The following is a 15,669-nucleotide window of genomic DNA, read 5'->3' as shown; positions in this document are numbered from 1 at the left end:
CTTAAACCCTGAGGTTGTGGGTTAAAATCCCACTACTGACACTGTGTGACCAAGAGCAAGTCGCTTGACCTACCTTTGCTCCAACTGGAAAACCAAAAAGAAATAAAGCCAATTGTATCATAAATGTTGTAAGTTGCCTTGGATGAAGGTGCCAGCCAAATATGTAAATGTAAAATGTAATGTATGTAAATGTAATATGATCAACATTAATCCAAAGGCAGTAAAAACTGCTCATAACACACCAGCTGAAAACAAAATAAAGTAAGGAATGGCTGAGGAAGCTGAACAAATTTATGCAAGAAGAACCTTGAAGAAATTATGAAAAAACTTAAAGGAGAAGGAAAAGCCTAAGGCAACTTCAAACAGATCCTGAATAAAATTTGAGAAAAGCATTAAAGTGACTGCCGCTTCCTCGAGTCATACAAACCACACAGCAAATTAAACAAACAGTTTAATGGATCCAGAAATGGGTGTAGAAGCCAAATGATTTATGTCTACAGGAGCTGTGGACTCCCAAAGAGCTTTTTTTCTTCTAAAAAATGTATTAGCTACAGCGTATATTCTTATCTCTACTGGGGACAAAAGAAGTAGAAAGCTTTATGAGTATATATACTATGGGGTTAAAAAAGGTAGTTCCTGCACTAATAATCCAGTTTGCATGAAAAACAGCATACACTACGGATTACTGTGAGAAAAGGATCTAAATGTCTTGGATGGTGTTATAAGCAAAAATGCATTATGACACAAACACTTGCAGATGGAGAATGGTGCCCTGTGGCACATTCAAATGTAATTTTTAAAAACACAGGGAACACAGCCAGCTAGGTAAGCAAAGTAACGATAGATACACGTTCCTAGAAGATGACAGCCATATGTTATCAGACATTGTCCTCTTGGAAAGTTCAGGGAGGCATACAATGAAAACAGAAACAATGGATGACATGAACACCTTTAGTTAACTATGAAGAGTGAAACGTAAAATACAATGAAAAAGATTTACATGACTATCACATGCAACAGCACATCACACCAACTCTTCTGGTGGTACACCTTTCAAGAATGTTAGCTGTAATACTGTTCACATTGTATCAGTCAGAGAGTACCATGATCATCAGCACTAAAGGAGAAGCAAAAATTAACTCAGAATTTAATCAGACATAGTTCATAGCAGCAGAAGCTTCTTGAGCCCAAAACCAATTGGCAGTGATGAGAATTCAATAGCAGATGTTGTAAAGGTAGGAAATAAGATTACTTTGTTTGTGAGTAGTCAGGTCATGGTGTGGTGTTTACCCGATGATCGAGGCCTTTTCTAACTATATGGATGAATACATAGATAGTCATTCCTTGGCATTGCATCTTTGAACTTCTTATTTCTTCCTAAGCTATGGTCGCCTACATTATCCAATTGACACATCTGTATGGTCAAAATATCCCCCAATAACTCAAACTGACTACAATGCCTCACAAAGAACCAAAAGATTCTGCCTATCAAACTGTTAATATCTAAAACATAATTCAGTTGAAATGGTAACTCTACAAGATTACAGCAATTGTTACAAAGACAATTTAGCCAAACGTTTTGGGACAAATGTGTTATGAATATAGCTAAACAAAAAATCTACTTGAGAGAGAAAGACAGCGAGATGGTGAGGAGAAAAAGAACTCTATTTCAGTAACTTGTCTGGCCCATATAACCTTTAAATATTATTCTATAAAGCTTCAATGTTAAAGCAGCATTAGGAAATGACTTATTAATTTACCTAATTAATAGACCCTTCTAGCTTAATAAACCTCAGAATTATTCCATAATGAGGTTTGACCTCCTCTATCAAGCGGTCACTGCTGACCAGCCTACTGCAACGATTCCCCAGAGAGGCTTTGAGCACAAGTGTGAATTGCTGTAATGTATTATATTGATTCTGCCTCACTACACACCCTCCTACAGACACTGTTTAAGAGATTATTGATCAAATGTGCCCAGGGACTAAAAAGCCTGCATGATAGCAAGACCCTTAAAATAAATTAGGAGAGAAACAAACCATTTCATCAAGCAAAGTAGAATTTGCCCATTATTATGAAACCAAGAGGGAGGAGACTGAACATTATGAATTAATAAGTACATGAACAACAATTCTCTGCCCTAGGAAATATCTTTGCAGATTTGTTACTTTCAAAGAAATAGGTTGTACACACTCCTAAATCTTTTCCAAAATTTTCTTCTTGTGCAGGAAACAAATTTCTAGATGAGTAGTAATTTTCTCAAGCTAAATAAAGAAAAAACTGAAATTTTAGTGATTGGCAATAATGGATATAATGAGGTTATTAGAAATAAACTTGATGCATTAGGATTAAAAGTCAAGACAGAGGTAAAGAATTTAGGGGTAACTGTTGACTGTGACCTGAATTTTAAATCGCAAATTAATCAGATGACTAGGACAGTATTTTTTCACTTAAGAAATATCGCAAAAGTTAGACCTTTTATATCATTGAAATATGCTGAGAAATTAATCCACGCTTTTGTTTTCAGTCAATTAGATTACTGTAACGCACTCCTCTTAGGACTACTCAAAAAAGACATACTGTAAATTGACTGCAACTAGTGCAGAATGCAGCTGCTAGAATCCTAACTAAGAAAAGAAAATCCAAGCACATTTCTCCAGTTTTGATGTCACTACAATGGTTACCTGTGTCACTCAGAATTGACTTTAAAATTCTGCTTATGGTTTACAAAGCCTTAAATAATCTCACTCCATCTTATATATCAGAGAGTGTCTGACATCTTATATTCTAAATCGTAACCTTAGATCTTCAAATGAGTGTCTGCTTAGAATTCCAAGAGCTAAACGTAAAAGAAGTGGTGAGGCGGCCTTCTGCTGTTATGCACCTAAATTCTGGAATAGCCTGGTAATAGAAATTCACCAGGCTGATATGGTGGAGCACTTTAAAAAACTAATAAAACACATCACTTTAACATGGCTTTCTTATAACTTCATTTTAATTTAATCCTGATACTCTGCATATTCAATTAATTATTATTACAATTCATGGTGGCTCTAAAATTTGTACTAACACCTACTCTCTCTTCTGTTCTTTTTTGGCGACCTGCGCCGCCACCACCTAATCAAAGAACCATGATGTCTCTACATTGATGGATTAAAGGCCAGAAGTCCACGTGACCGTATTCATCAAGTCCTTCCACGAGAACCCTGAACACAAGGAGGACTGATCATTGATGTTAGGTAGAATGCCTAGAGGAGGCTGGGCGGTCTCATGGCCTGGAACCCCTGCAGATTTTATTTTTTCTCCAGCCGTCTGGAGATTTTTTTGTTTTTTTCTGTCCTCCCTGGCCATTGGATCTTACTTTAATTTTATGTTAATTAGTGTTCTCTGATTTTAATTCTTACTTTGTCTTTTTTCTCTTTCTTCATCACGTAAAGCAGTTTGAGCTACATTATTTGTATGAAAATGTGCTATATAAATATATGTTGTTGTCGTCTCTGGGGAATCAAAATCATACAGAACTCAAGATGCATAAAAATTTGTGTTTTGTTTTCATCAGACAAGTAAACAAACACTAGGAGTTCCACTCTTGTTTTATTGGCATCCAAGTCAGAAAATGGAAACTGTGAAATGGACAGTACATGTCTTCATAATGTGATAATTAATCTCGACAAGTTCCTCCTTGCCAAGGATACAGAGTAGCTCATTTTGGTGTCTATACAATATTTTTTACATTTACTTATGATCAAGATAGTTGCACACTCGTATGCATCATCTACCAAGGCTATTAATGATCTGTTCCCTTGCTACAACATCAAAGCATCATGTATCTGTCAAAGTGTTTTGTATGCTTGACCCAAGTAATGTAACCCAAGTAATAGCTTTGTCTGTATAAAAGCAGAACCGGTACATTCTCAATGTACACTTGGTCTTGACTTAGGATATCGTTGGGTCAGACTTACTCTGGCTTAGTCTACATATGACACAGCAGTTAAATGACAAATTCCTGTAACAGCCTTCATGTATAGAGGGCTTCAGTTATATTTATTTTTTAAATAAATGTTCATTACACTGTTGTAATGACCCAGACCCTATTCAAGCAGCAACAGTTTTAAGATAATGCACTTTCTTGCATCTCTCTTTTTTTCTACTTCGTCTCCATCTGGAGCTGTACTAACACATCCTTAGACACTCTCAAAGTGTCAGGAACAGGATCTTACAATTAAATATTCAGAAAATGACTGAAGTAATGCTTGATAGAATATACTTTTCTTCAATATACAAAATAGACAAGCTAATTCATTTCAGAATTATACATAACCTAAATAAACACAAATTTACTCTTAAAATTCTGTTTAAAAGAGATGCCATCAAATTCTGGTCTCTCTTGACCACATGCTTTTCTTAGACAACAATGGACTATCCTTTTTACTGACACAACCACAAATATATTCTGCAATAGTTAATCAGTGAAGTTAAACCAGATGGAACACCCTTAGTGAGGCATATTTTGTTAAACTGAGATAGATGTGTGTGCTGTAACATTAAAACGAAAAACAAATTAAGTATATTCAACAGGACAAAACTCAGGATATTTTCTACACATGGTAGCTTCATCAAGTGTTCCTAACTAATGGATGACCTTATTTATACTGCAGACTTTCCAGCAACGTACTCGACCACTGAATGCATGTCTGTTCTTAAGCTAAGTGCTATATTTCTTTAATGTTCAAGTGTTTGCCTATTCTGAGGTGTGTGTTGAATGGAAGAAATGGGCATTTAGCAAAGGATGCAAAATAATGAATTTTTTTCAGGGATCATGTCCCCTCTAAAAAATAAATATATTCTATTTTCCTTTGGTTGGAAACTAAGTGTTAGAATATATGAAAAACTAAACATAACAGTTCAATTTGTAATGTAACAATAAAGTAAGCATAATATTATATAGTCAAACACACTTCATCCAATATAGGGCCACAGGGAAGCAGATTTCATCCTAGCAGCTTCAGGCACATGGTAGGAACAAACCACAGATGGGAAACAGCCCACTAAAAGATTCATTCATACTCTCACAGACACAAGGACCAATTAGAGTGACACTTCATTCAAAAACTAGAAAAACACACAAAGGGGTGTTGCATTTGATGAAATAAACACTATTTTCAAATGTGACAGTAAAAATAAATCAAACTGTTAAACAGTAAACTTTAATTTATTCATCTATATTCAAAAAGTCACTCATCAAGCAGTACTGTCTATTGAATAGCATTAGGTGCATAGCAGGAATCCGCTGTACATAAGTAACATTTGATTTTAAGCAAAGATAATCAAAATTTCTATCCATGGTGGCACAGCTGGAACAGTGGTTAGTACTACTTCACAGCTGCATAAGCATTCAAACCCCCGGTTGGTAACCCTCTGTGTGGAGTATACACATTCCTGTCATATTTGTGGGGTTTTCCTGTGGTGGTGTGGTTCCACACAAATTCTAACACATAGTCCAAACATTTGCCAATAAGATTACTTGGCACTTTAAGTTAGTCCTGTTTGAGTAAGTGTACAGTAAATATGTGCTTGAATGTTTGCTGCAATGTAGAAGTTCCTGCGCATTACAGTAAATCAGCAATTTTATTTACTCTGAAACACACCGAACAACATTTATCATTGTACGTCTTGTCACTGCAGAGTAACAACAAGGGGAAACCAAAAGAAAAGGACAAACTTGATTCTGATCTAAATCTGTTTGCTGATCCTCAATCATTTCACCCAGAAAAACAAGAAATGGATGCGTCATAATTACTGGACTCAAGCAATCCAGGGATCAGGTGCCAAAAGAAGATGAGAACAAAGAGTGTGATTCAATTAACTACACTACAAGGTATATTCTCATGTGGACAAAGCTGGCAGCACTGTGCGTATTATTTTATTTATTTTTTTTTTTAATTTCTACAGTGCCTTCAGTACCATCCAGACATCCCTGTTAAGGGGTAAGCTCAAAGATATGCAGGTAGATGAGCCTATGGTGTCTGGATAATAGTCTATCTGTCCGGAAGACCACAGTTTGTGAGACTCAAGGTCTGTGCCCCTGATACGAATGTGAACACAACTGGAGAACCACCAGAAACCGTTCTGTCTCCTTTTCTTTTCATTCTGTACACCTCAGACTATGAATATAACACCACGGCACTTGCAAAAATTTTCAGACAATTTTGCACTTACAGGGTATATTAATAATGGAAATGAAACAGAGTAGAAGTGTCAGGTAAAATACTTTATTACTTGGTGCAGAAAGAATTGCCTGCTACTAAACATCAGCAAAACCAAGGAACTGGTCATTGACTTTCAATGTATCAAAGTGCCTCTATCTCTGGTAACTATTCAGGGAGTCGATGTAGAGGTGGTCCACTCCTACAAGTACTTTGGGGTACAGAACAATGAAAGGCTGAACTGGTCTCGTAACACAGAACTAAATAAGAAATAACAGAGCAGGCCCTCCTTCTTAGGAGACTGGGTTCCTTTAATTTGGATAATGACATCCTTCACATATTCTAAATCTCTATGATAGCCAGTGTGATGTTCTATACTATGGCATGCCTGGCTGGTAACATCACTTCAAGAGAGTCCCACCAAAACAACAAACTAATTAAAAGGATAGCCTCAGCTATGGGACACACTCTGGACATCCCTGGAAATCATAGCAAAGGAGACAATTAAAATAAAACTTGCGTGCCATTATGACCAATTCTGTACTTTCAAACTAACAGATTATTCAACAAAAGTGTGACAAGAAATGCTACCCAGCTTCCTTTATATCATTGGCAATATAACCACACAATACTTCATTGTGACAGCGAAGTTGTTCTCTCTTTTTATGTAATTCCTTTTTTGTCATTCAGGTGTGTGTTTAAGACCATAGTGCATGTGTGTGTGTAGATAGATTATATTAGATTAGATTGATAGATTGATAGATAGATTGATCGATAGATACTTTATTAATCCCAAGGGGAAAATATTTATTTAACGAACTTCTGTAAAAAGTCAGATTGACAAATAAAGTTCTACCCACCTATGCTCCATCAGGAAATGTCACCTGTCTGATTCAGATATAGTCATTAAATCCATTTGCAACTGTAAAATTCTGCATTTTACTCGATGATACATCATCGTAGCTTAGAAGTGCCATGTGATCAACATGTCATTAAAAGTATTTCAAGGAGTTTAGGGGTTCCACATATTGATATGGAATCAACAGAGGCTTGGAAATTAATGAATGCTTCAAGGAACCTTTGTGAGGAAAAGGTACCTGGCTAACTAGCAATAAACTCTTCTAAACTTCATCTATGTCAAAGTCACTGGTGCTGCCAGATTCCCTCTTTAACTCCCCTTCTCCATCTGAAACTGTAGACAGAAGTGGGAATTATTGGCCCAGATTTAGATAGGCTAATAAAGGTAAGTACCCCCAACATGTCCGGGGGGCTGTTAAACTTGCATATCTGCTGCACATGTCAGAATGACCTTGAGCATTTTGGCAGATCCAGTTACCTAAGGTCTTTTATTAATAAATGGAAACAATTCTAACAGCAGTAGAATCGAATGGGGTGTGGCAATTTCAGTGTGATGTTTCACATTTGAAAGTAATTATGCTTTATTGGTAACCTGAGTGATCTAGACATTGTGATTACACAAAGCTTGACACCATAGTTTTGCCAGACAAGAGGAAATGCCTCACTGGAGGTGAGTTTATTTTTTTTTTGTCTATGTCTATGGTCAATTATTAGAGCACAACCCAATTTAGAGCCAATTCCACACAAATACTGCTTAAAGAAAAAAAAAATACTTTTTCTAATACAGGATTGTGGGGGGAGTCAATGGTTTTCCTAGCAGAATTAAGGTCAAGCTAGGAACAAACAAAAAAACACGGGCCTTCACCAGACGTTCACATGCAATTTAGCCTCTCTCATAATATCTCTCTCATAACATAAATTAAGATATAGAAATTCAGTGGTACATGTAAAAAAAAACACCAAATAATTATAGAGAAGATATGCAAACTCTGCATAAACAATGACTGGGCTGGACATTGATGTCTTACTCCCTTTAGAGGAGTCAGACCCGAGTTTAAAATGTGGAAGGAAAACTGGAAAAACACATGCAGAAATGCAAGCACCACACTGACAATGGCTGGTTCAGATCTGAACAGAGTTTGCTGGAGTTATGAGGCAGCACCTAACTCTGCCAAGCATTTTATACAAATGAACAGAAAGCTTTAAAACAATAGAATGAACTGAACTATAAGAAATAATGATGTGATTAAAGGAAGTAATGGAAAAAATCCTCAAGTAAAACACCTCTCGCAAGTTTAGGAGCTTTACATTCAATATGAAAGGCAAATCTAGAGTGGATTGCTCCAGTTTGATTGTAAAATGTAATGCATGTTAAGCATAAAAAATCCGTGCACACACAATTCAAGGTTCTACGCAATTCTTTTACTTTAAAATATTTTAGATTGTAGAAAAAGATACTAACCTTCAAAAACTACAAAAGTTAGTTTTGCAGTCACTATGTAACATGCATAAGAAATAACAATCAAATGAACTTCAGATTTGTACAAAAAAGGAGGCCACCTGAGAGTTACAGTACAAGTATCTAGAAAGAAGAACTACTTTAATGAACTCGCCTTCTGTCCTGTCCAGCATTCACTTTTAATAGAAATGAAGGGTAGGGCACATGGGAATCAGAGTCTTAGTTATACAGATGCTTTTCTGAATATAATCTTGTTAGATTTGTCATCTGCCTGTTTGTGCCTAGGGGCCTGAGAAACCTTTAAGTCTCATGATTTTAAAGCATGAATTAGATAGAATCTGTCACACTTCCTCAGCTTTATTTATCATTCAATTTCCCATGAATAGCTTTGATGTTGATGTGACAGGTTGCTGGTGCAAGAAAGGCTAACTTATTTTTGCAAAGGAAAAATCAGTCAAAATACTATCTATGTAGCTGTCACCTTAACACCCACTCTAAAAGATAGTGCAAATACTTGCAAAATTCAAAAAGGAAGCATCTGAGGCAGATCAGAAAAATAGCTTGGCACATTATCTTCACAGATGAAAATGACTGTGAAACTTCCATCTAAAAACTTATTTTTTCAAAATTAATTTATACATTCTACATCAACTATGGCAGCTAATGGTAAAAACTTGAAACACAGCTTAAGTTACAATGGAAAATGGACTTCAACACTGATGCACATGTAATGTTCAAAATACATTTCTGTTAACTAACGAATACCATTTAACATACCTGCAGGAAAAAAAGATGCTGTGTAATTTCCTGGACAAGCTCCTCCTCTGCATTCTCTGGGTAAAACTTAGCAAGGAAACTGAAGGTAATTGGTTCCTCTTTGGAAACATCATGATGTAAAACCTAAGAAAACAGGTTCAGAGAAAATGTTAACTGCAGACTTGATAATAAAAATACAATAAATAATTAAAAAATCAGAGTCCGTCAGATAGTCGAACCTCGGATTCAGGAAGAACAGTGTGGTTTTCGTCCTGGTCGCGGAACAGTGGACCACCTCTACACCCTTAGCAGAATCCTGGAGGGTGCATGAGAGTTTGCCCAAACAGTCTACATGTGTTTTGTGGACTTGGAAAAAGTGTTCGACCGTGTCCCTCGGGGAATTCTGTGGGGGGGTGCTCCAGGAGTATGGGGTACCGGACCCCCTGATAAGAGCTGTTCGGTCCCTGTACAACCGGTGTCAGAACTTGGTCCGCATTGCCGGCAGTAAGTCGAGCCCGTTTCCAGTAAGAGTTGGACTCCACCAGGGCTGCCCTTTGTCTCCGATTCTGTTCATAACTTTTATGGAGAGAATTTCTAGGCGCAGCCAGGGTGTTGAAGGGGTCCGGTTTGGTGGACTCAGGATTGGGTCACTGCTTTTTGCAAATGATGTTGTCCTGTTTGCTTCATCAGGCCATGATCTTCAGCTCTCTCTGAATCAGTTCGCAGCTGAGTGTGAAGCAGCTGGGATAGGAATCAGCACCTCCAAATCTGAGACCATAGTCTTCAGCCGGAAAAGAGTGGAGTGCCCTCGCAGGGTTGGAGTAGAGATCCTGCCCCAAGTGGAAGAGTTCAAGTATCTCAGGGTCTTGTTCACGAGTGAGGGAAGAATGGAGCGTGAGATCGACAGGCAGATCGGTGCAGCGTCCGCAGTGATGCGGGCTCTGCATCGGTCTGTCGTGGTGAAAAAGGAGCTGAGCCGTAGGGCAAGGCTCTCAATTTACCAGTCGATCTACATTCCTACCCTCAGCTATGGTCATGAGCTATGGGTAGTGACCGAAAGAACGAGATTGCGAATACAAGCGGCTGAAATGAGTTTCCTCCGCGGGTGTCTGGGCTTTCCTTTAAAGATAGGGTGAGCTCAGTCATCCGGGAAGGGCTCAGAGTAGAGCCGCTACTCCTCCGCATTGAGAGGAGTCAGATGGGGTGGTTCGGGCATCTGATCAGGATGCCTGCTGCACGCCTCCCTGGTGAGGTGTTTCGGGCACATCCAACCGGGAGGAGGCCTCAGGGAAGATCCAGGACACGCTGGAGGAACAATGTCTCCCGGCTGGCCTGGGAACGCCTTAGGATTCTCGCGGAAGAGCTAGAAGAAGTGGCCAGGGAGAGAGAATTCTGGGCATCTCTGCTCAAGCTGCTACCCCCACGACCCAACCTCGGAAAAGTGGAAGAAGATAGATGGAAGGATGAAAAGCAACATAATTTTATTCAATCTCTGAAAGGTATATCAAAACTATAACAAATATTATTCATTTTATTTTGATTTGATATTTTATATATATTAATGCTATCAAAAAAGAAAAAAGAAAAAAAATCAATATAACAGTTCTACAAGGAAGCTATTTTTTGTATACAGACAGAGAAAAGATGCAAGCACTATCCAGGCAGCAGAAAGGCGTTATTATGTATGCTAGAAATGTAAGGAGACCCACTGCACCATAATGCAAGCAATACAATGGAAAGGTAACATAGAAAATATTTACAGGTAGTGGACAGTGTGGTCTAGTAATTCTGACAACTGACAATACGACTGATCATCAGTTTAATGCATTTATTCACATTGTGATCCAAAACAAAATCTTCCACACTCCACATCTAAAGGACCTTAGTATGGTGTACATTATAGTAAGTCACTAGATGAATTCTGACCAACACTGAGCATGTTTTTCCATTGTCCAGACACACATAAGAGTCTTCTGTGTCTTCTATCAGCCACTAACAGACTGAGGACATTGTTCCTCCCCTACACTATCCGACTCTTCAATTCCACCAGGAGGGTAAATGGTAATATTATACAAAATTATTGTCTGTCTGTTATACTTTCATTGTTATCACTCTTTAATTTGATATTGTTCTTTATCAGTATGCTTCAGCTGGAGTATGTGAATTTCCCCTTGGGATTAATAAAGTATCCATCTATCTATCTATCTTATATTATCACATCAACTAGCCAAAAACAGGCCGCAGTAGTTTAACATATACTGTCCACACAGTCATATATTATTCGATTTTTCTAAACATATAATGTGGCCTAGTGGTTAGGCTGTAAAAACCAATGTTACCCATTCAGTCTGTAACAGATTGATAAACAGACAACTTATTAACCCACCCCAACATTTTGAGGTCTGAATCATCCCTATGTCTAGTACACTGTAATCCATATTCACGCACACACCCAAACTGGCCAAACAAATCTCACTGAAAAGCACTTTACAGAAAGAGTACATATGGCAGTATGATGGGTCTGTTTAGAAGTCTCCTTCCAGAAACAAATTTTCATTTTCTGCCAGTGGAATAATACTTTTCACAATGTGGCTTACCTACGACACTCGGAACCTAAACATAAAATGACCCTGTTGTTTATTATTTTTATTTTTTAAAAACACAAAAAAAAAATCATACATTGTGGTCTATGGCCGGCTAATAATCCCGGCCAATACCCCGAGGCCGCCAGGTGGAGCCCTCCCTGCAGCATAGAGGTGCCCCGAATACCAGCAGGGAATTACGGACAATGGAGTTTTTATCCACAGCCCTGCTGGATACCACAGGGGCCACTAGATGAAGCTGCAGGGGGGAACAACGAATACTTTTCATACAACCCGGAAGTACGTCCTAGGCACATGAACAAAGGGAATGACATGCTTCCGGGTTGAAGAAGGAGTTTTCATCTGACCCGGAAGTGCTAGGCAGTCACATGGACAGGGGTTCAGGAACACTGCCGGGTCACAGACGGAGATCCCAGAAGTCGAGCTGATCTGGGTGGAAGGGTGGCAACGCGTCTGGGAGAGTGGAGGAATTGTATTATTGTGTATCGTAGTGAATTTATGAGTATTGTGGAGAGGAGGGTGCTTTGTGCACTGTGTAGTTTAAACAAAGTCAACTATTGGATTTTTACTTGGTGTCTGACGTATTGTCTGAGGGTTCAAGGGAGCGATAGCGCCACCAATCTGTTACAACATACACAGATACATATACCTGTATATGTACGAATTGCTTTGATTAGAGAATCGCTCTCTAGAACAGACCCCATATTTTAATGCACTCTTGTTTATTATGGTTCCCAAGAGTAGTAATTTGTTGCAGGTTAGTCGAGCATGCAGGTAAGAATGTCACTGTACACCGTACATAAGACAATTACTACTTCTTGACAACTCTCACTGCTGTTTACTTAAAAGCACTGTGCTCTTTACCTTAAATACTTCAACTAGGAGAGAATAATAAATAGTTTGGATAGATAAGGGGAAAACTTTGAGGAATGGGTGTGGAAAGTTTATATATATAAAAAAACAAACCCATTCATGTCATTTGAAAAGTCAACAGAACCTGTATCAGTCATATAAATACAAAAAACACACAATTATGTCTACAAGACTTATTTGCAAATCATTACTACTGTATTTTTATAAGCTTTCTGTCTAGCAGTGGTTCTGACTCATCACATTATACAATATTTTGCATGAACTACAAATTCTAATGCAAAAAAAAGTAAAATGTTTACAATACAAATATGTGAACTCCACATGTAATTACTGTACACAAAGGGCCTGCTAAAACAATCACTGCATATTAACTTATAAGCAAGCATAGAAGGGTTGCTGTATTCGATCTTTTGGTTGTAGAATGGTTCCTTTATGCTTCTCAAACTTAAGATTCCACATTTTTTAGCCTGAATACAATGTTTATCTTTTGTCAACTACTGAAAGTCTCAGACACTTGGATGAACTATGGAATAAAAACTGTACAACTTTTATTTCAGACAATGAAAAATAATGAAGCTTTGCATACTCCTGTTGAGCAAACGATGTTGACATTTGCAGAAACATATTTAGTGTCAAAACCAGGAGCTGCACTGTAAAGACAAAGGAGGAGTTTTCATTCTGAAGAAAGCCCATCATCTACTTGATTAAAGCATATTAAAGATTCTGACATTTAGAATAGAAAAGCCTAATTGAAAACATCAGGTCAGTGCCTAACATCCTTAAAATGTCACACATTCAGCAAAAGTACAGAAAGTAACATTTACTGATAAATTAACAAATTACACAAAATAAACCTGGCACAGTTTCTATATGCATATATCACTTTGTAGACTGGGGGAAAATAACAATAATCAACTGAGAACATCCAGAACAGGAGTACTCAGCAGGAAACCGTGCTTACCCTGGAGTCGCTTATGTAAATTTAAGAGTGAAGTTAATCATTAAAATATTTTTCTAGCTGCTTTAATAAACATCTTAGACTGATAGCAAAAAGGAGTAGTCAGCATTTTATTCTATGAATAAAGAGCATCGAGGAGTAAAAAACGTACATATCCTTCCCCCAAAAAAAAAAAAGTTTATCAGTCTCATGAAAAAGTACACCGATCCATAAAAGTCAATTACATCTTCCATGTACTAGAATGTGTATTTGCCAAACCCAATGATAAAAACAAAGAAATTCTACATGTAAAATATCAATGAATGCGGTTTTAATTAAAACCTACATAATGAATATGAAAATGAATCTTAAAATATTTATAAAGCACCAATGAAAGAAAATACTTCTTTTTCAACAAACATTTAAGATAACATTTTAAACTTTGCAGTATCTTACAACTAAAGTAGATGGTCACATTACTGGTTCTAATCAGTATTTTGTACTGGCTTTTCAATTTTCCTTTCAGAAAGAAGCTTGGCAACATTATTCTTTTCTTGAAAACATGTACTTGACAATGCAATGACTGATTGTCAATAATTTGAAAAGCATAACAGCCTTATTTTCACTACACTCAGACAACCATGAAAATCATGTTTAGCTCTCAGTCATAAAGCACTTGTATCCCAGGGCATATCTGTCAACCGTACCTGTTTACCTCAATTTTGTCATTTCAAAATCATAAAGATGACTCACTGACCAGTGCTGCAGAAGTCAATATATAAAAGAACATTTCACAAAATGTTTAAAGAGAGAGTTCTTGCATTTACAAGTCCCACATTTGCACATCTTTTTATGCATTTTCAGAGCTAGGAAGACTTTGCATCTTTAGTTTGAAATATCTACCTTGAAATATATAAAGAAAATAAACCCATGTGGTAATCGTCCGACTTGCTACAAATTATTTACAAACCTTTAAATTACTAAAATCCATCTATCCACCAATTACTTAAGGAAAAATATGGAAATGACTGTAAGTGTTCATTGTACTCCAAGACATTTCCACAATGAGGCTGTTTTCATAATTTATAATCAAATTTACAGTAAGGTTCTGGCTGATTTTTTTTTTTTTTTTACTGTCCAATTCCAAACAGAACACACAGCCATTGCACTTTGCTTTACAACTGCATAGAGGGACAGGTATGAAACTCGTCCATACTTTAACGCCTGAAATCATACAATTGTTCAAAGAATAAACATCTCAGATGTGACGTGAGGTTTGTTTTGTAACAAAATTATGAATACTGACAGTATACAGTCGGAATTATTTGCAGCCTTATTTAAGTAGTAAATAAACCTCTAATTTCACCATTTTCATGTCAAAATTACTAATAGTGCACAGTCTATTCAAATAAACTGAACAGTGTATATTAAACCAAATATATTTTAAATAAGTGAAGCTTATTTACATTCTGAAAAGGAAAAAAGATACATGACATTTCAGTTACTACAAGCCTGTTGAGCCATTGTCAGGTGACAAAATGCATTGCACATTGGCTTGGCTGAATGTGTACACATGGTAAAATCAACGAGGGGTTCCCTTGTGCTTACTGAAACAGTTGAGTGTCCTCGCCCCAAAATCACCATTGGGTCAACCCACTTGATAAAACGATCTTAAACTTTGGGAATTGCACTGCTTTAAGAATCAACTTGGTATCCATGTGCTGTATTGTTAATAGTATAATCAACTCTCCGTTAAGGAGCTCTATTCATTATGTCACACAGAAATGGTCTCCAGGCAGCGGTAGCTTTCAGAAGACACCAGTTTTAATATCCTCTTCACTTCATCCAGGTAAGCCTGCTTACTGTTGTTAGAAAACAGGCCTACCACAGCTGTGTCATAAGCAAACCTGACAAAGATGTTAGAGTCATGCGCACACATTAAAAGAAATGGTTGCATGTATGGTAAACAACATAAAG

At 37.3% G+C, this 15,669-nt stretch overlaps 1 protein-coding gene across 2 annotated transcripts in view; it reads right to left on the bottom strand.

The window, feature by feature from the left end:
• Positions 1-15,669, bottom strand: part of nf2a (neurofibromin 2a (merlin)) — a 106,806-nt gene that overhangs the window by 60,951 nt on the left and 30,186 nt on the right. For both annotated transcript variants that reach the window (XM_039770747.1, XM_039770746.1), the window contains exon 3: positions 9,301-9,423. In XM_039770747.1, coding sequence (XP_039626681.1) covers positions 9,301-9,423 — 123 coding nt within the window. The remainder of the gene's footprint in view (positions 1-9,300; positions 9,424-15,669) is intronic.

This window comes from Polypterus senegalus, chromosome 12, assembly GCF_016835505.1.
Source record: "Polypterus senegalus isolate Bchr_013 chromosome 12, ASM1683550v1, whole genome shotgun sequence".
NCBI lineage: Eukaryota > Metazoa > Chordata > Cladistia > Polypteriformes > Polypteridae > Polypterus > Polypterus senegalus.
The sequence above is the reverse complement of the archived record's forward strand: the minus strand, read 5'-3'. Positions and strand labels throughout refer to the sequence as shown.